This window comes from Gigantopelta aegis, chromosome 4 (assembly GCF_016097555.1).
Source record: "Gigantopelta aegis isolate Gae_Host chromosome 4, Gae_host_genome, whole genome shotgun sequence".
NCBI classification, from domain to species: Eukaryota; Metazoa; Mollusca; class Gastropoda; order Neomphalida; family Peltospiridae; genus Gigantopelta; species Gigantopelta aegis.
Window position 1 is genome coordinate 110,581,281 of NC_054702.1, and position 22,474 is coordinate 110,603,754.

General features: G+C 36.1%; 1 protein-coding gene across 3 annotated transcripts in view; it reads left to right on the plus strand.

Annotated features, from left to right (window-relative positions):
* Positions 1 to 22,359, plus strand: part of LOC121371755 (brefeldin A-inhibited guanine nucleotide-exchange protein 3-like) — a 78,861-nt gene extending 56,502 nt beyond the window's left edge. For all 3 annotated transcript variants that reach the window (XM_041497884.1, XM_041497882.1, XM_041497885.1), the window contains 10 exons: positions 1,802 to 1,976; positions 3,215 to 3,711; positions 4,476 to 4,646; positions 5,049 to 5,166; positions 5,891 to 6,119; positions 6,497 to 6,630; positions 11,714 to 11,844; positions 12,730 to 13,299; positions 14,068 to 14,375; positions 14,622 to 22,359. In XM_041497884.1, coding sequence (XP_041353818.1) covers positions 1,802 to 1,976; positions 3,215 to 3,711; positions 4,476 to 4,646; positions 5,049 to 5,166; positions 5,891 to 6,119; positions 6,497 to 6,630; positions 11,714 to 11,844; positions 12,730 to 13,299; positions 14,068 to 14,375; positions 14,622 to 14,861 — 2,573 coding nt within the window. In that variant the 3' untranslated portion in view covers positions 14,862 to 22,359. The remainder of the gene's footprint in view (positions 1 to 1,801; positions 1,977 to 3,214; positions 3,712 to 4,475; positions 4,647 to 5,048; positions 5,167 to 5,890; positions 6,120 to 6,496; positions 6,631 to 11,713; positions 11,845 to 12,729; positions 13,300 to 14,067; positions 14,376 to 14,621) is intronic.
* Positions 22,360 to 22,474: the final 115 nt, after the last annotated feature.

A 22,474-nucleotide genomic window follows, 5' to 3' on the forward strand; every position in this document is an offset into this window, starting at 1 on the left:
GTCAACGAATGATGCGTGAAAACCATATTTATACGAATTGTGAAGCAATGAGTGAAGATACGGTTTTCACACATCACATGTTGACATAAAAATTGTATTTAAAAACCCCAACATGAAATGGTCTATTTATTATATACATCTGTCCTAATTTTTGACAATATATTTTTCTTTTTGCTAATATCTTTCTCTTATCCAATTGAAAACATATGACACCATGATAAATATGTTCAACGTTCCAGTGGAACTTTTGCAAAACATTTACTTAACTATGGACTTTTTAAAAGATATTTCATTCAAAATTAGCCTTAAAATAATAACAGTTAAATTAATAATATATTAATAATTCTGCTTTGAAAACATACTTGACAAAGAGATCATCAGAAAACATCAAAACATGACAGGACGGATGTGCATTAATAAATCAGTGTGCTTTAGTGGTGTTGTTAAACAAAACAAACAAACCAACAAAGACAGGACATTATGTCATCATACACAATCTATTTTATATATATTACTGTCATTGCGCTTCATATTGTAGGTACATATATTTAAACTATTTTTTCAAATTCTTTCAGATGCATTAGTAAACATCAAACAAAAATATTATGACCCCAATAATGAGATCATAATAATTTAAGCATGAACATGTTCACAGAAATATAAATATGATTTCTATATTTTCATTGTAACTAAAATATTGTGAAAATATTACTTCTATTATGAAAATATAACTGTTCACCGAATATCACTTTTATGGTTTCTGTATATCTACACATAATAAATTTCTGTATGTAGATCATGATTAGTTGAGATCTGATCATTAAGACAACTATGAATTAAGATTCTCAACTTAGTAATGTGATGGGTTTGTGCATGCATTTGCTGAATGATGGTTGACTACGGATCAACAATGGTTTTAGTGCATGCTTGTTTAATATTGATGTGTATCTATTTTTTTTTCTCACTTTTTCTTGACTTGTACCTTTTTGATGTATATATAAAATTATAACTTTATTTTGTTACAGGTATTTAAGCATATTTGGGATTTTCTTTATTGTATTATTCGTATAAAAATGTTATAAGATTACTATGGAGTGTTATAAAGATGCAAGTTATATAATAACTTTAAATAACATCAGTCTATAAGTTCCCGGTCCTGTTCAATTTACGAACATGTGTTTTTTGACAGTGCAGGATTTGCTTAAAAGTTTCCATAAAGGAATTCCGTCTAATAGTACCTTGAATGCCTTGTAGTGTTTGTTACAATTATTGAAAATTAGGTATTTCCATGACAAACCTGTTCAGATATTCTAGTATAGTACATTGTTTAGCAGTTAACTGTTTGAAAGGCCATTTTTAATACTCTATTAACACAGGTTTAGATGTATGCTTGTGTGTTGCATACTACACATTATGAATTGTTATAATTACTAGAAGTTGTACTGTGAGAACAAACAGTAGTTAGAATAATTGAGAAATTCTGTGAAGTTTACTGTCATGTTTGAATGTAATTGAGAAGTTTACTGACAGATGTTTGGATGTAATAGAGAATTTACTGACAGATGTTTTAATGTGTTTGTGAAGTTCACAGACGTATGTTTGAATGTAATTGAGAAGTTTACTGTCAGATGTTTGGATGTAATACAGAATTTACTGACAGATGTTTTAATGTGTTTGTGAAGTTCACAGACGTATGTTTGAATGTAATTGAGAAGTTTACTGTCAGATGGTTGAATGTAATTGGCAAGTTATCTGAATTTAATTGAGAAGTTTGCTGACAGGTGTTTGATTTTAACTGTAGGGATATTTGAGGAGCTAAGTGATGAAGAGTCAGACTCTGGCAGTGACCTCTGTAGTCCGTCTGGTGATGGTGAAAACCTCTGTATCCCTGCTCTGAAATATTTACAACGATGCTGCAACATCCTGGCTTCCATGTGGAAGATGCCGGCGTGCCCCATATTTAAAGGAGCTCACAGGTAGGCAGATCCCAGATAATTTGATAAACATTGATTTATTTTAGTCCTTCTATATATAATTTATATAAACCAAAATCTCTGTTGGTGTGTGCTCCTCCATCTCCTAAACGGAGATGTGTCCCTCCCCCACATCACTTATCATTTCTACGATGCCACCATGTACACGTGTGATTCAGTACTGGGTGTTTCACCTTCTGGTGCATCTTTTACCAATATATCAACATTTAATTTAAATTACAGATAAAATTCAATATTCATATTTTAACAGTTTTTTTATACGCCTGTCTATGATGGGTCGTATTATGGCACGATGTTGTCTGTCCGTCTGTTAACATTTTCATGTCCAGACCATATTTTGCATACAGATGCATACAGGACCATCAAACCTCACATGTAGGAACAACTTGAAATGGTGGTGTGTCGCACATTACTACTAGGTCACTGTGACCTTCCTTTCATGGTCTACTGCACATAACAGTAAATCCTTGTTCGGACCATATCTTGCATACAGATGCATACAGGACCATCAAACCTCATGTAGGAACAACTTGGGATGGTGATGTGTCGTGTACTATTACTAGGTCACTGTGACCTACTTTTCACGGTCTACTGCACATAACAGTAAATCCCTGTCCGGATCATATCTTGCATACATATGCATACAGGACCATCAAACCTCACATTTAGGTCTCCAGTATGCAATTCTGCACTAACAATACAAATGCTAATTTTTTGGTGGTTCTATATTAACATTATATACATAAACTGTTTCTCTGCCAATATAAATGTGTCACCAGAGTACCCATGCTAAACAAAATTTCCCTTTCTAATAAAGAACAATAACTTCATTAATCGGACAGCACCTTCTCCACTGGATATAGTAGTTGGTCCAAAGCAAACTGTTCATCCCATTGCAAAAATTTCACATAATTAGAATTGAATCATACCCGTAACTGTAACATATTCATTAATATCTATGGTTTTCCATTCCTGACGGGCATATCATGTACCTCACCGGTACTCTTGTTTATCTTATGTTATAGATCAAAGTTTACAAATAGTTTTCAGTGAAGGTTTAGCATTGCTTACTATTTAATATTAATTATTTTCTTCCGTAAAAATGTAACATTAAAAAACTATTTGCATATTTAGTTAAAAATTGAAGTTCCTCTAAAGTTGCAACTGATTGCAAGTAAAGCTTGATTCTAGTTGGTGACATTAGATATTTTCATCTACAGAATACAGCTGGGATCCACTGTGAAAATGGTCGACACTAACATACCGAACATGAATTTTGAAGCTTTCTCCAAGTTCTTTGAATCTGATGACGATGACTGGGTAAAAATCCCCTTACCCGATGATGGAATAAAGACAGAGGTTGTGTTTGAAAAATGTTCAAACTATGTTGAGAACAAACCAGCCAGTAACAAACAACGAGATAGTGATCAAGGTTACGATGATCAAAGCGTCACGTCTGCGGACTCGGGCATGTTAGACATGCTGTCCCTGGGGTCCTGCCCACACGACTGTGTACCAGGCGAGCCGGTGGAGCCCTCGAGTGTCGCCAGTCTTCCTCTGACCCTGGACAAGCTGGACAACCATTCCGGAATTCTGCACGTCTGGTTCTTGTTGCTCGATGGCCTGGCTACATCCATCAGCAGCTGTCCCAAGAGCTTCCAGCCCAAAACTATAGAGATGTTGTACGAGTTGCTCAGATCAGCGGCAGACGTTCCAGGTTTGTGTGTAATCATGTGGATATCACTGAATACATCCTTAATCACATTTCATTAAACTATAGAGATGCTGTATGAGTTGCTCAGATCAGCGGCAGACATTCCAGGTTTGTGTGTTATCATGTGGATATCACTGAATACATTTTTAATCACATTTCAATAAACTATAGAGATGTTGTATGAAAAGATCAATAATTGATTAATTGATGGATTAAAATTAATACATCATATATTAAAATAATTGTTTTTATCAATGATTTATTCATTTGTTTGTAAGTAATAACACAAAATAATCACTATGATGTAAGACATATACCACTGGTATATGTTAGTCCAGGCTAGAGATTTTCAAAGCTATCTTAATACTATGAAATCTTAAAACAATCATAGGCTATGACATCACTACAGCACAGGCCATAGTGATGTCATAGCTTACTGTGGTTTTAACGATTTCGTAGTGCTAAGATAGGTTTGAAAATATGGACAAGGTCTAAAATAGGTCAATTTGTTAAATGACTGAACCTTTTAGTTGACTAATTCACATTACCTAGTAAATATTTTACAAACTGATTGAAAAATAAGCCCATTTATTTAAAATTATTTTCTAAAGCTCAATTTTGATCAATTGAAAATTGAAAATCACTTTAGAAAGGAGTTGGTGATACAAAGTAAAGAAATGAAAGAAACACTAGGATAATAACATTAATTTTAACTATGCAACTTTCGCATATCCCGTGGAGTTTTACACACTAGTTGTGTGTTTCAGGCCCCCGGTTTGCAGTGTACTGTGTGAACCACCTGCTGCTGCCGATGTTACAGTCGTGGCTGCGTCGCGGAGCTCGTATCTGTGGTTACTGGGAAGCTGGGGCCGTCAACTTCAAACAGTGCTGTGGTCACATGTCTGACCTGGTCGTAGACTACATCTGTCGCTTTAAAGGTATCACAGTATTACTATTATTTCTTATCACATAATTTATACAACTATAAATCGACCTGTGAGTTTTCAGTGGAGTATATTATAGAGCTGGCAAAAAGCTTAATGTGGTTGAAAACAATAGGTTTTAATTTGTCATGATAGGTAACTGTATTAGGCACTGCACTATGTGGGCACATTTCTGGTAGTAAAATATACGTTTGGTTGTGTGTCTATATAAGCTGTGTTTCATGTGGGTAACTTGGATTCTTCACGTTATTTGATTGTTTGCTTACTATTTGATTATGTTTATTAACTTTACTGTAAAAGCGATTAATACACATTCTTTAACTTATGTTAATTTATGTTGTTTTGTTTTGTAATAAAAGAATGGTATTAAAAGAAGTATTGTTGTTTTAATCATAGCTCTGTCAGAGGAACATCCGTACTTGGAACTGATGCTCAGACAGTCTTTGGATGTGATGATCGAGTGCATAGCTCAGCCTGTGGAGAATATTTCTCGACTTGGCTGCTCTTGTATCAGGTTAGTAGTGAATATTGTAAGACTGTCTTTTGGTTTTCCATTTTGATGTAATATTTACATTTTGTCAGAGTATAATTAGATATTTATTTTTAATTGCTTATCAGAAATTCAGAAATAATTATCTTTGAAACAGAAAATTCAAATACAAATTGAACAATTTTGATTTTGATTTTTGTTTTTGTGCTTATACCCAGTTAATGTTAAAAATCCCAACCTCATATATCTGGACTGTATTCAGGACATAGGTTAATATTTATTTGTCATTGATTATTGAGAGAAAAGTAAGTGTAGTGACTACACACACACACACACACACACACACACACACACACCCTATTGACTCATTAAGAGTTCCTCTAGTTGGAGCCGGTATTGGGAGGTGGACCTAAAATACATTAGCCTTAAATCTAGTTATTTAAGCACTGTCTCACTGAGGCTGGTAGTATCTTGAATTAGAATACCAAATTTGATATTTGTTTCATTACTATTAATATATTAAAGATTGTGTTGTTTTATGAAACTTTCTTCCAAAAAAGAGTTTGCCTAAATATCACTGTTATTTGAAGGCACAAGCTGACAAACTATTTAGAACTAAAGGCACATGTTCACGCAAATTGTGGCATATCAATAAGTTCCATTGTAAAAATCACTATTTCGCATTAAACCAAAATTTGTTTCTACAAGTCAAACCCCTTAAAACTGCTGCATTGTTATTTTGTTTCAGACATGTGCTGCTCAGTTCAGGTCCGTGCTTCACGGAGTCTATGTGGCAGATCAGTGGGAAGGCTCTGCAGAGAGCCCTGGACGCGACCACCTTCAGCCTGCGACAGATCATGATGCTGTTCCACGTCAACTCTGACAACTTCTACGGAGATATCGGACAGGTCAAGGTTGCAACACGGAAAGGCTGTACCATCATGGAATGTTTAAGACTTCGTCAGTTGGCTCAGCAGGTAGCAAAAACACCTTTTAGATATATATAACAGGTGTAAAAGATGACTTATTTGCAATTCACAGGTGTTTCTAACATTTGTAATGTGTTCATTTCTTGATGAATGTATAAATGATAATGTGGACATCATCGTATCATGTTATTTTGTACTGGTACTTTATGAGAGTTATTGTTCAAGATCGAAAATAAGAATTCAAAATAAAATGTGATTGAATGCAACTATGGTATGCTCAGTGCAATAAATAGTCACGTGTATCCATATATCTCTGGTTGTATATATATGATCATACAACATTGTGTACTCGGAAATCATATATTAATTTTTAAAAACCTAATGAAGAGTGTGTGTAATCATTTTGATATTCATGTTTCTGGCAGGTCTTCTTACTGGAGAGTCAAGTGTCAGCTATGCCTCAGGTTCAGTTTGACATGGATGAGGGACAGTCATACGTGTTTCTACTCTATCCACAGAATCATAAAGACAGTCTCAACCCAGACCACATAGTAACCAGGTGGGTTGTTACATTATTATAGAGCACATAGCAACCAGAGAGGTTATTGCTTTAATACAGACCACATAGTAACCAGGTAGGTTATTGTTTAATACAGACCACATAGTAACCAGGTGGGTTATTGCTTTAATACAGACCACATAGTAACCAGGTGGGTTATTGCTTTTAAAGCAGACCACATAGTAACCAGGTGGGTTATTGCTTTTAAAGCAGACCACATAGTAACCAGGTGGGTTATTGCTTTTAAAGCAGACCACATAGTAACCAGGTAGGTTATTGCTTTTAAAGCAGACCACATAGTAACCAGGTAGGTTATTGCTTTTAAAGCAGACCACATAGTAACCAGGTGGGTTATTGTTTTAATACAGACCACATAGCGACCAGGTAGGTTATTATTTTAATACAGACCACATAGTAACCAGGTAGGTTATTGCTTTTAAAGCAGACCACATAGTAACCAGGTGGTTATTGTTTTTAAAGCAGACCACATAGTAACCAGGTAGGTTATTGCTTTTAAAGCAGACCACATAGTAACCAGATAGGTTATTGCTTTTAAAGCAGACCACATAGTAACCAGGTGGGTTATTGCTTTTAAAGCAGACCACATAGTAACCAGGTGGGTTATTGCTTTTAAAGCAGACTACATAGTAACCAGGTAGGTTATTGCTTTTAAAGCAGACCACATAGTAACCAGGTAGGTTATTGCTTTTAAAGCAGACCACATAGTAACCAGGTGGGTTATTGTTTTAATACAGACCACATAGCGACCAGGTAGGTTATTATTTTAATACAGACCACATAGTAACCAGGTAGGTTATTGCTTTTAAAGCAGACCACATAGTAACCAGGTGGTTATTGTTTTTAAAGCAGACCACATAGTAACCAGGTAGGTTATTGCTTTTAAAGCAGACCACATAGTAACCAGGTAGGTTATTGCTTTTAAAGCAGACCACATAGTAACCAGGTGGGTTATTGTTTTAATACAAACCACATAGTAACCAGGTGGGTTATTGTTTTTAAAGCAGACCACATAGTAACCAGGTAGGTTATTGCTTTTAAAGCAGACCACATAGTAACCAGGTGGGTTATTGTTTTAATACAAACCACATAGTAACCAGGTGGGTTATTGCTTTTAAAGCAGACCACGTAGTAACCAGGTAGGTTATTGTTTTAATACAGACCACATAGCGACCAGGTAGGTTATTATTTTAATACAAACCACATAGTAACCAGGTAGGTTATTGCTTTTAAAGCAGACCACATAGTAACCAGGTAGGTTATTATTTTAATACAAACCACATAGTAACCAGGTAGGTTATTATTTTAATACAAACCACATAGTAACCAGGTGGGTTATTATTGTAATACAAACCACATAGTAACCAGGTGGGTTATTGCTTTTAAAGCAGACCACATAGTAACCAGGTAGGTTATTATTTTAATACAACCACATAGTAACCAGGTGGGTTATTATTTTAATACAGACCACATAGTAACCAGGTAGGTTATTGCTTTAATACAGACCACATAGTAACCAGGTAGGTTATTGCTTTTAAAGCAGACCACATAGTAACCAGGTAGGTTATTATTTTAATACAAACCACATAGTAACCAGGTGGGTTATTATTTTAATACAAACCACATAGTAACCAGGTAGGTTATTATTTTAATACAAACCACATAGTAACCAGGTGGGTTATTATTTTAATACAAACCACATAGTAACCAGGTAGGTTATTGCTTTAATACAGACCACATAGTAACCAGGTAGGTTATTGCTTTTAAAGCAGACCACATAGTAACCAGGTAGGTTATTGCTTTTAAAGCAGACCACATAGTAACCAGGTAGGTTGTTATTTTAATACAGACCACATAGTAACCAGGTGGGTTATTGCTTTTAAAGCAGACCACATAGTAACCAGGTGGGTTATTGCTTTTAAAGCAGACCACATAGTAACCAGGTAGGTTACTGCTTTTAAAGCAGACCACATAGTAACTAGGTAGGTTATTATTTTAATACAGACCACATAGTGACCAGGTAGGTTATTGCTTTAATACAAACCACATAGCGACCAGGTAGGTTATTATTTTAATACAAACCACATAGTAACCAGGTAGGTTATTATTTTAATACAAACCACATAGTAACCAGGTAGGTTATTATTTTAATACAAACCACATAGTAACCAGGTAGGTTATTATTTTAATACAAACCACATAGTAACCAGGTAGGTTATTGCTTTTAAAGCAGACCACATAGTAACCAGGTAGGTTATTATTTTAATACAAACCACATAGCGACGAGGTAGGTTATTATTTTAATACAGACCACATAGTAACCAGGTAGGTTATTGCTTTTAAAGCAGACCACATAGCGACCAGGTAGGTTATTCTTTAATACAGACCACATAGTAACCAGGTAGGTTATTGCTTTTAAAGCAGACCACATAGACCAGGTATAGCGACCACATAGTAACCAGGTTATTATTTTAATACAGACCACATAGCGACCAGGTAGGTTATTATTTTAATACAGACCACATAGTAACCAGGTAGGTTATTATTTTAATACAGACCACATAGTAACCAGGTAGGTTATTATTTTAATACAGACCACATAGTAACCAGGTAGGTTATTGCTTTTAAAGCAGACCACATAGTAACCAGGTGGGTTATTGCTTTTAAAGCAGACCACATAGTAACCAGGTAGGTTATTGCTTTTAAAGCAGACCACATAGTAATCAGGTAGGTTATTATTTTAATACAGACCACATAGTAACCAGGTGGGTTATTGCTTTTAAAGCAGACCACATAGTAACCAGGTAGGTTATTGTTTTAATACAGACCACATAGTAACCAGGTAGGTTATTATTTTAATACAAACCACATAGTAACCAGGTAGGTTATTGCTTTTAAAGCAGACCACATAGTAACCAGGTAGGTTATTATTTTAATACAAACCACATAGTAACCAGGTAGGTTATTATTTTAATACACACCACATAGTAACCAGGTAGGTTATTATTTTAATACAGACCACATAGTAACCAGGTAGGTTATTATTTTAATACAGTAACCACATAGACCACATAGACCAGGTAGGTTATTATTTTAAAGCAGGTACAGACCACATAGTAACCAGGTAGGTTATTGTTTTATTGCTTTTAAAGCAGACCACATAGTAACCAGGTAGGTTATTGCTTTTAAAGCAGACCACATAGTAACCAGGTAGGTTATTGCTTTTAAAGCAGACCACATAGTAACCAGGTAGGTTATTATTTTAATACAAACCACATAGCGACCAGGTAGGTTATTATTTTAATACAGACCACATAGTAACCAGGTAGGTTATTGCTTTTAAAGCAGACCCCATAGTAACCAGGAAGGTTATTGTTTTAATACAGACCACATAGTAACCAGGTAGGTTATTATTTTAATACAGACCACATAGCGACCAGGTAGGTTATTATTTTAATACAGACCACATAGTAACCAGGTAGGTTATTGTTTTAATACAGACCACATAGTAACCAGGTAGGTTATTGCTTTTAAAGCAGACCACTTAGTAACCAGGTAGGTTATTATTTTAATACAGACCACACAGTAACCAGGTGGGTTTTTATTTTAATACAGACCACACAGTAACCAGGTGGGGTATTATTTTTAATACAGACCACACAGTAACCAGGTGGGTTATTATTTTTAATACAGACCACACAGTAACCAGGTGGGTTATTATTTTAATACAGACCACACAGTAACCAGGTAGGTTATTATTTTAATACAGACCACACAGTAACCAGGTAGGTTATTATTTTAATACAGACCACACAGTAACCAGGTAGGTTATTATTTTAATACAGACCACATAGTAACCAGGTAGGTTATTGCTTTTAAAGCAGACCACATAGTAACCAGGTGGGTTGTAGCCGTAATCCCGATCATATGGGGGGATGGGATTTAACTCAGTTGGTAGAACGATTGCATACAGTGCTTAATCATAGGATCAAACAACCTTGTAAGTAGGTGTTTGATCAAGATCAACTATTAACCAAGTAGATTATTTCTATGATCCAGACTATACGGACAAGTGATTGCTTCATCTTTTCAGTAATAACGGTCACACTTCAAAACAATTCCTTAATCCTTTCATATTTCTTTTGTTCCTACAGTAGGTAATTTACATGCACAAATTTATACATTTGGAAAATATTTAAAGTAATTCATTTTAGGTTTTAAACTTTATCAGAACTTGTTGTGGGAGTGATTCAATATTCCCTTAACTTAGATCATGGGGAGCAATTTACAATATTATTACATTCTTATTCAATCTTACTATAGTGATAAAGACATTAAGACATTTTGTATCATACATATGTGCGATCTTGACTGGAACTTTTAAATGGGTCATTTAACACCTTTTATTTACTGACATCATATATGGTTTATAAATTACGTCACATCATATTTGAAACATTACACAAGGCTGCCGCAGAGTATGATTCTGAACATTAAGCAAATCCATGAAAGGAGGTTTGATCATAGATTTAACAAAGTGTTGTTATGACATTAAATTAAAAAACGTTTTTGTAAAACATAAAAAAGGTATGTAATAAATACAGAACTTCACATACGTTGTTTTCGCTTCCTATTTATTACACTTGTTTATTTTGCGAAAGAACATACCACTCGACATTGTAGTCTCATGGTATATATTCTTGCGCAAAATAAACTCGTGCAATAAATAGGAAGCGAAAACAACATATGTGAAGTTATGTATATTTACCATATTGATACCATATAAATTCACATCTTAAGGAGAGCTAACAAGTACTAATAATTACTCTTCTAACAAATCTCAGGGAAGTCATGTGGAACGAAAATGGAAGCTCCTAGTAAACTGCACTGTCTGTTTTATTACAGTAGCTAGTGGATAACTCTTGTTCTATTGTAGTTGGTATACGACTTCAGTTTGTAGTCAACATATTCTGGATAACTGATAATGAGACAGGAAAATGAATTGGAAGAGTTGGATTGTCTTTAAACAATAAAGGAAGTAACAGTTAATTGTTTTTCGTTGTAGGATTCCGTTTCGAAACATCGTCATAGGTATGCTGTCTCACCAGCTGCTACTTCAGACCGTCGGCAGTCTTTTGTTGGAAACTGCAGAGTCAAAATCAGACCATGATACTGACAAAGAACATAAAATGCCTGGTAAAATGTTGTTAACAAATTCTTTTACAGATTACACCTTTTAAAGTGACTATGATTATAGTATTGTGTAAATATTAATTAGACTTTGCTATAATTTCTGATATTATATGTTAAAATATCCAATTATATATTCATATTAAAGCAGGCTTTTATGTACAGTGATCTAAAAATATTGTTTGATTTTCTTCTGAAATTTATACATAGGGAAATGTATACACGACCATCATTTTGTACTGTGCACACTATATTAAATGGCATGTAATATTGAACAAACCTAAATAAACAACAGTTTCACACCACTGTCATTGTCAAAGTCTCGTCTGCTTCAAATATTCATTGCGTAAAGAGTTTTGGTGACTTTACGTGACAAGCATCTCTTAAAAACAATAGCCCGATTTACAGGAGTAGCTGAAGATGTCAACGTTAGACTATGACATGCATTTAATCTTTTCACAACAGAAAATGACATGGATATTAACATTTGTTGGTTGATTTTGACAATAAAGTGAACATTATTTCATCAAATCGATCATACATCACAATGCGTGTGTGCAGAAACCATTTCCCATTAATAGGCCAGTTCACGGTTACTCGAGGATATACCTTGAGACCATGTTAATGTGCTTGCAATAAATATCAATATGTGGATTGCATTCTTCTATATAAAAAAATACAGTGAAATCTGTCTAAACCGGACACTGAACAACCGGAATGCTGTCAAAACTGGCCAAGTTTCACTGTTCCGATTTTTCAAAATCGTAAATTGTGACCCTCTAAATACCAGATTCTGTGTAAATTGGATAAATATTAGGTCCTCAACTGATCCGGTTTAAACGAGTTTCACTGTACATGTTCAAAATATATTTATTAATTGATCTTTCACAGGTTTACTGCAGTACATGTCCACAAGCAGTGTGATGCAGCTGATGAACACACTACAAAAAGCCTACAACCTCGCATGTGACTTCGACTCCCGGCCTGGACTCAAGTTCCTCATCCAGAAGGTGGCCGGTCTGGAGGTCGCAGCCAACCTGTACAAGCTGGCCGGGGCAAGCACAGTGTTATTTGTCCACACGCTGGTGGAAATCTGTTCACACCTGACCGGTCTGACCCTGGAAAGAACCAGGTCCCTCCTGTCAAACCCACAGACAGACGCCGACAGCATTGACTGGGTCACCAGAGGAAGAAACTCGCAGGAGAAGATTTCGTCCAATCAGATTGTGTTTCTGAATTTACTGCAGAGCACATGTATGGAGCTTTGCCAGAAGTACGTCGATATTCTGTTGGACAAGGATGATTGTTCCCGATTTGACGCAATTGCGGATCACTCTCTGTTTTTCTTGATAGCACAGTCGGAGGACAGTAGCAAGTCTAGGCATGAGTCTGAGAATTCACCCACTGATGTTCAGTCTGAGGGATTTATCACAACTCCAGTCGGCATTCAGAGTCCAGAAGGTTGGTACAGAGAAACCCCTTTAAACCAGACCCTCTGTAAACTGGAATTCCCTCAAAACTAAAGGATTTTCATGGTCCCTTGTTAAATATCATTACTGAACACAACCTCTCTAACCTGGCTACCCCTTAAAACCAGACTTTTTACTTGGTCCCATGGGTGTCTGGTTTAGAGGTGTACTAAACCAAATAACTTCCTGCTGGGTCAAAGTTCGAAGTGCACCGAACTTTTGATAGAGAAGTTGACACCACAAGTCGTGTGATTGGTGATAAATGTGAGTGTGTTGGTTGTAAAAAAAAAAACGTTTCATCTAGTCAAAAAATGTACGCAATTTTATTTTCTCTAGTACCACTGTATCAAGCAGCCTTGTGTTTGAAACATGTAAAGGGTACCTGTAAGAAAAAGTACTCAAATTTTGTGCGGAACTAGGGTAGTCATAGATGCTACCCGTTCACTCTGAAATGAGTTGCTTGACCCCCAATTTTGTCTGATTCACTTTAAGGGTGAGTGGTGGTAGTATTTATATCTGTGGTGTTTATATCGATTGATACGCTGCAGGTAGGAGTTTTAGCCACATATGTTACTATTGTCGTCTATGGGATTTGATTTGGTAGTATACACCCTATTGAGGTTTGCCTGAATTTGGGTTAAAATGTATCATTGGGAAAGTTTGTATCTTGAATATAGGAGATTTAATCAACATTCTTAAAGCAACATGTTTTGTTTTTACAAATACCCTTATGTGTAAATTTGTGTTTTTATATTTTCAGCCGATGAAACATCATCGCATGTGTCAGATCCAGTAACAGAGCCGTCGAATCAGGGTGATTCCCCCTCACCAACCCACACTCGCAGTAAGAGGGAGATGCGGCAGGAGGAGGGGAGCAAGGTTTACACGGTGGCCTCTGACAAGGTCATCCAGAACCTCATGCAGGAGTACAAACGTCGCAAGCAGCAGAAGTCCATGCCGGCCTTTGTCAGACTGAGCAAGAGGAAAAAAGCTGATTCACTAAAGTCTGCCCAGAAAGAGACAGTTGATCAAGACATTGACAAGCAGCAGAAGTCTTCCATCTTGAAGGTGAGCTTGATTAAAAAAAAACAGTCGTAAAATCTGCCTGTTTGTATTTAACATTCAGATGTGTTTCACACACATACTGACAATCATATTTTGCCTCCTTAATTAATCGCATTCCCTGTGTTTGAACATATTTCAGTTTAACTTATTTTCATGCTTGAGTCTAATGAAAGTTGAAGCATGCTGTCATTAGGTAAATAGTTAGTTGTTAGAGGTGTTTAACATCACCAGGAAGTGTTTGTTTTCCAGGACAGTGAAGCCCATGTGTTGTCCTGGTCTGAGATGCTGAAAACTGTTCTCAACCTGTTCCTGATTCTCGATGACAACCAGTTCCGTGCCCTGCTTCCAGCCGTCTTCAACTGCGTCAACCAGCTCATCTGCCATGCAGACGACCCCAAGTTGAAGGACATTCTGGGACAGTGGTTCAATCGACTTGGCCAACTCTACGAGTTCTGTCCCAAGGACACGGTGGCAGCACCAAAGCAGTGATGAACATTAGTAGAGTTTACTTGTATATTTGGTAACAAACACACTGCTATATAATATCTGACCTTTAACTTATTCTATAACAGAATAATAAAATAACAAAGGTAGTTAAAATATAATTAATCAGCTGAATTACTGGTGGGTTTTCACCATTGAATATTTTATCCAAAATTATTAAATGCAAATTTGTTATTGGTTTTGGAGAAACCCTGGTTACTATAGTGTGCTGTAAGATATAAAAAAGATAGGCTTAAAGGCAGTGTAAACTAACATTTCATAGATTAAGCATTAATTTAGTTTTTATAGTAATAAATTAGAATGTTAATTGGAATGTATATTTTTGTATTTGTCAAATATTATATTTTATTGTGAAAATGCCAGAAGAGTAATATTTTGCTAATATTTTTCCAAAGTGATGTTTGAGAGGTAAATGGCTTAATGAAGAAAATTTTAAAAACATGTCTTTGTTAATTGATTAATTTATCTGATGTGAATTGTAATACATGATTTTAAAAAAATTCTGTTGTTTAGCTATAGTTATAAATGTTTAAACTATTAATGAGGATAACAAAGATTAGTACTGCTAGGTTCTGAGAAATGAATTTGTTTGTTATTATTTTGTCTCCATCTGTGTAACAGTTCATGTATTTCACACACCATGGCACTGAATGTTGAATCCTAATACTACCGTATTACAATTGAATGTGTATTTCACTTCTGTCACAGACAGTGGTCATTTGTTTAATTGCTGCATCTCTGGTCTATGTATACTTACACCATATATTTAGCACACCGAACCACTAAATAGTTGTTAATATAGTGGACTTAGTATATTGAAGGAGGTCTCACAAAATGAGCTGGAATACACAGTGTCAGAATAGACAGTTTTCACCCAAGCTGCTGTCAATGAATGGGACTTTTTAATTGTACTGGTTTACACAGAAATGCATGAGGTGGGATGTGGTTGTGTGACAGAACACTTATATCAGGTGGGATGTGGTTGCGTGACAGAACACTTAAATGATGTGGGATGTGGTTGTGTGACAGAACACTTACATCAAGTGGGATGTGGTTGTGTGACAGAACACTTACATCAGGTGGGATGTGGTTGTGTGACAGAACACTTACATCAGGTGGGATGTGGTTGTGTGACAGAACACTTACATCAGGTAGGATGTGTCAGGATTAATTGTTCTCTGTGACAAATTGAGGGTTTTCCTGTTCTAACCAGCTCCATATAAAAACAATGATAAGTGCTGTCCTGTTTGTATGAAAGTACATTAAACAAAATTCATTTGTGCTGTTTGGTAAGAATAGCCTATGTGGCAGTGGCAGGTAAGTGTCTACATAGGAGACATGGTCATATCAAATTTAGCAGTTTAATCTGTTCAAGGTGTCATTAAACAAACATTCCTTTCATTAAATAAACATTCCTTTTTAAAAACACAAACGGTTAACCTGTTATTGTATTCAGATACAGTTTGTTTCAACTTGTATCAACTTGATCTCATTTTTTAGTATGTACCTAGGAGAAATGGGGCACTTAGGTTACACACCACTAATAATTACCCCATGCAGTTCAATACAATTTCTATGTCGGTATACATTCTGTGAAAAATAAACCAAATCAAGAGGGTCACGTGACTACTAATTTTAGTGAGTGCTCTCAATAACAAGTAACATAAAAAATCAGATAGGTCAACAACAAAAAAGTTCATTTAATAGCCCAAATGCCTGTGTTGCTGTTATACAAGTGGCACCATACCACTTGCACAGTTGTTATCAGTTGGTACTACATATACCAAGTAACTTCAAACCAATGGGTTATTTAAATACTACAGAGGTTAACCTACGTGTAATCATCAAAGATAGCTTTCAAAAAGCATATTAGAATTTTGTAGTATGTTTTTTATGAGTAACTATTTCCAAAGCCAGACTATATTAAGCTGCTACAACAAGTAACGACACGACAAGTGGTGGCGTGTTGTCTTAAACAACATAGATAATAAGAGTTTCACATATTCTAATTTCTTCAAATCTTTTAATAAAAACCTTATGTATGGCTGTTATGCTCTCATTATATCTGTGTTGGTGTTAAGATAACGATAACCTTTACATTCCTTGGATATTGTTGATTTGACAGTAATTTAAAAATACAATTCCATTACAAAGTCTTTAAGGTAGAAGTGGAAACAAATCAATGTTTCATGATTGGGCTTAGAAATACCCTTTGATTTTCTGCAGTAAAAATTGATTGTCTTTTTATACATGGAAGTACATGATTCCTGTGGTACTATTAAGAGCTGGTGTGTGAGAAATGCTATAGATCTGATATTTGTCTTTTAGTGTTGTCAAATGTTTATATAACTATTGTTGGTTTATAGCTGTTTTATTGTTTGTTCTTTGTGGTTGATACAGAGTGCTCACATAGGATGGGTGGGCACCATCTGGCTTTATTAATCTCCTGTTGGTCCAAACAGAGGGGACCATAGGCTTTGTTTTTGTTTGTCTGTCCATCTGTCTTCTCGCATATAGTTTTGGTGATTTTTGTTTCACAATGCCTCAAGATATTGAGATGAAATTTTGGGTCTGGCTTTATTATATAGTTACAGATTTGAACTTAACATAGTTTTCAGGAATTGCTTTTCACAATGCCTCAAGATATTGAGATGAAACTTTGGGTCTAGTTTAATGATACAAAATTACAGATCATGTTTGACTGTCATGAGGATTGATCCATTTTTGTTATAACCCTTGAACTTAGAAAAAAAAATGGTTTGGCTTTGTAGGGGACATACATGTATTGCTTTAGCAGTACGCCACATTAATATTCTCCTAAATCATCAAATATATACTAGGCGGCAATAAAAACGCAATCTCGGAAATGATCATGGTTTATTTTATTATGCGAGATCCCACAAAAATGAAACTGATACCACCAGTGAGACCAACCACTGGCCCATCTGACTGGCACTGTCAGCCGCCAACAGTGAATGCACGCCTGCAGCCTCCTAGGCATGGACATGCACAGGCGCCTCACCACACGTCGTGGGATGGCTGCCCAGTGATGCTGCAATGCCTGCTGCAGCTCAGCGAAGTTCTGTGGTGGATTCGGTTGGTTTTGAACACGACGTCCCATCTCGTCCCACATGTGCTCTATTGGGTTCATGTCCGGGGAAACTGCTGGCCAGTCCAACACAGTGACATGGTGGGCACGAAGAAACGCCTGTGTACGCCTGGCAGTGTGCGGCCGAGCGTTGTCTTGCTGGAAGACGAGCCTGTTTCCGCCATGCCGTCTCATCAATGGGAGGAGGACCGGCCGCAGGATGTTGTCGACGTAGTGTTGCGCATTAAGGTTTCCCTGTACCACCACGAGTTCGGACAGGAAGTCAGCATTGATGGCGCCCCAAACCATGACTCCGCCGCCCCCGTAGCGGTCCCTCTCCAGAACACAGGCCTGCGCAACACGTTCTCCACGACAGCGGTAAATGCAACGACGTCTGTCCGTGACACTCACGTTAAATCTCGATTCATCCGAGAAGATGACATCTCGCCATCTCCTGGGTCGCAAATGCCCATCATTCCTGGCCCATAAGAGTCTTGCTTGACGATGTCTGTGCAGGAGGATAAGGCCACAGTAGGGTCGGTGGCAATGCAGTCGTGCTGCAGCAAGACGTCTCCGGACAGTTCGGGCGCTGATGAATCGTCCCCTGGTTCCCACTTCAGTCCTGGCAGTGCTTGCGGCTGTCAAAAACCGATTGCGCAGGTGCCGCAACCGTATGTTCCGGTCCTGTCTATTGGTCGTTACGCGTGGTGTGCCCGAACGACGGCGGTCATTGACGGTCCCTGTCGTCTGATATCGGTTGAGGAGCCGATTAATGGTTGACGGGTGCACGTGGAACCGTTGTGCTACCCGCAATTGCGAGTTTCCGGCATTCAACAAGCCAATGGCTTGATTCCGATCGGTGTTGTTCAACCGAGGCATCGTGTAGGAGTGAGATACTCATTGCCACCTGCGTGTTCTGAGTGTGCCCGGGTATCAGGAAATGCACGTGCAAAGTGTTATTTCGCCAAGTGGTTGCGTGTGCGCGATTTACCGGATAATGCGTTTTTAGCGTTGTTCCCCTTATGTTGGGAACAGGCCGGAAGTCGACCTTTACATGCTGCTGAAATAATGTGTACCACTGTACCATGTACATTGACGAATAGCGTCAACGAAGTCCAACCGAAACGTATATTATTTTGACAAAAGGAAATTGCGTTATTAATGCCGGCTAGTATAATATTATACAGACTGGTATGAAGCAGCCATTGTCTTTTTAACACACCCTTTGGTTGTTGTTTAAGCCAGGTTTGACTGTACTCTGATAATCTTTGTTTATGTTAACCAGTATTGACCCACCAGTCGCTTTCTCAGAGGGCAACGCCCACTCCTCCTTGTGAACATGTCTAGAACCTTCCTTGCCAGATCTGTCTCTATACTGTGATACACATGTTTTGGTTGTTTAGTTACACCAGTGTTATTTATTTATTTACACCATGTAATAGTAGTATTGTTTTCTACCCTTGTTATGAAATCAGGCGTGTATTTAATATCAGGTGCAAAAGTAATAGAAGCATCCTGATACTATGTTGTATAATCACGTATATTTTGTTAGTGTCTGTGCAGCCATTAGCCAGCACTGTTATGTAAACAATATCATGTAAATTTTCATGGGTGTCGGAAGATGATAGCAACTAGGAAACCTGCTATATATTAATTTCATTTTCAAATGTGGGGAGGGAATGCATTTAGTTTTTTCTTGCCCTTCCCCTCCCATTTTCGATGCCTATGCACATAATTTCAGTTATCTATTAAAAGGGATGTATAGATCTTAAGCTGTGAACACATTTATCTTTTTTTTTCATCCGCTCCCACTTCCGCACATGTTATCGGTTGTCCGCCAAATTCGATAGTATTGAAATCAGTTGGTGAGAACAGACCTGTCCGCCTCCACATCTGCACATTTACACTTTACTGCACAAATTGTTCTGGGACCGATTTTGCCTGAAGCAGACAATGAATGTGAATAAAGATTTCCACTATGTGACATCATATATGGGTGTTTCCTGACCTCGGTGTACAACCCTTCATAGATATAGGCCTAATTATATGAAACATGTTTTAGCAAGTGACTTCTATATATCATAGATGTTTGATTTTTCCCCAAATGTAAATACATTCACTGGGGGGGGGGGGGGGGGGGGATACAAACCCCAATGTTATTATTATGTTCTCATGGGGCAACTGTTGGCATGCGATCTTGCTAAAGCACATGACAGGTGTGTTTATACACAACGGATGACGGATAATGTGTGCGGGAGCGGAAGGGAAAAACTGATAAATATGATCGCGGCTTTACACTGCTAAAATTCACTATCTTTAAGCACAAGGGAGGTGTTTTTGTTATTCCAGTTTATAACTTCTAAATGATTTGTTTTTGTTTTATCTGTTTTGCCAAATTTATTACTCTTTACCAATTATTTATCTATTTTCAAAGTTTTAGCTACAGATATACAAACTGTATAGTAATAGTAGTATGATCTATTCTACACTACTCACGATGACAAGTTTATATGTATTTAGCTAGTTTGTCTTGTGCTTGTAATGCCAAAAAAAAAAAATTATGTTTACTAAATGGAATACTACATGTAATTAATTATTGTTAGTGTAGTGATGTGTTGAATACTATGCCAAAAATACAGTCGATTAGTTGTTTGGATAGCATGTAGTAAGCATTTATTTTCTCAGGCATTAATGTTGTTAATAAACTTGTATGATGTGAGAAATAACCACATTTCACATTTTTATGGTGCAAGGGAAAACCTTTTATAAACAATGTTTCGAGGGGTGTTTTGGGGTTTTTTGTTGGTTGTTTTAATTTTTTTTGCATCTTGAATTTTTGCATTCATTTCGACATTTTGTGCAATCCTTTACATGTTCGAACCAAATATTTTATATTGCTTTTGATTTCTACACTAAGAGATATTATGTTATAATTGCAACACGTGAGATGTTTTTCTTTAAATGTGCATTTAATTTTCTGGTTTGTGATAAAACATATACATTGTTAATCTTATTAGGTTAGCTGCTAATGAATCTAGCATCTTTAACATTTCAGTAAAGATTCTGTGACCTTTTGCACACATCATTTTCAAACACTAATCAAGATCTGGTTTGATGATCACTGTTGCAAGTCTATAGTCTATAACATCAAGCATCTGTATTTGGCTCTTAATTGTCTCACCCTTTTAAATTTTCAGTTCAATGCCAAGGTGCTCTATGTTTACTCGCTCACTTTTTTTTTCATTTGATGGTCATCACAACCTATACCTGGTGAAAGACATTTGGGGCCGAGACATTTTTATAATGTTCTCAGTGTTATTGTTTTTAGCAGTCTTAAATCACACTATATTGTAATATAAACAAATTTAAAAATTAATTGTCTAATTTTTGGTATATGAGATTGAAATACGTTATATAGGGCAATTGTTATCAGTTTATGCCAAAAAGACTTACATGAAGGAATACACATCTTTGCCTGACAAGTAACCTTTTTAGTTATCAACTAAGATTGAAAGTGAGGAACCTTGTTGAATGTTATGATGGGGAACAAATAATTAATATTTTTAGTGCATTTAACAAAAACCTATTTACACTTGTATGCTAAATATATTTTGGGGGAAATGGTAGTTACTCCAGATGCAGATTTCTTGTATCATAATTTGTCAATTTATCTTTAAATGAAAGAGTGAATGTTAGAAATTGTTCTGTTTTAAATGTCATTTCAAATTATGCTATAGTATACTAATGATATTTTCATGGGATTGTGCAATCATTTTAGTTGTTTTTCTTTTCTTTCTTTTTGTATGAACTAAACAATGTAAATGTTTAAACAAAACAGTACAATGTACTTTAGTATATTATAAATTGTCAGATTTTTTTGTCTTTTTGTTTTTAAACATACACATTTTTCAGTTTTATGTATTTGTAATTGTTTTTATAAAATACTTTATAACACTGTATTTATTTAGGCTATCTAGGGCTATGAAAACGTTCTGAGGCAATATTTGAATGTATAAAGAATTGTTTTGCTCTACATATCCATTGATTAATGGGAGTATTATTAAAGTTTAGTTTTATTTTAGAATTATCATAATGATTAATCAATGAAATAGGTTACCTGAATATTTGTTTGCATTACCTGTAAATGTGTTCTGCAAATATTCAATTCTCAAAGGCGTGAATGACATTGACAGAACCTCACCTGTACTGTTGTTAACAACTGAACATTATGAAAAATGAAATCACCACCTTGGACGATTATCCTTTGAACTACATACAGTACTCTGGGAAGATTTGATGGAATAAGCTGTGCCCTTTATGAATACATTTTTATACTTGTTTGTAGAATTTTGGTTAACAGTAATTTCAGATTGGTGATAAATTGTATTATTTGAATAATTTTGTTTAGCTGTTGTCATTTTCATGTGTTAATTATGACAGTTTGTGTAGGATGTATGTTTTGTTATTAACATTAGTATTAAGTCTGTTTACACTTCATAATATAACTAAC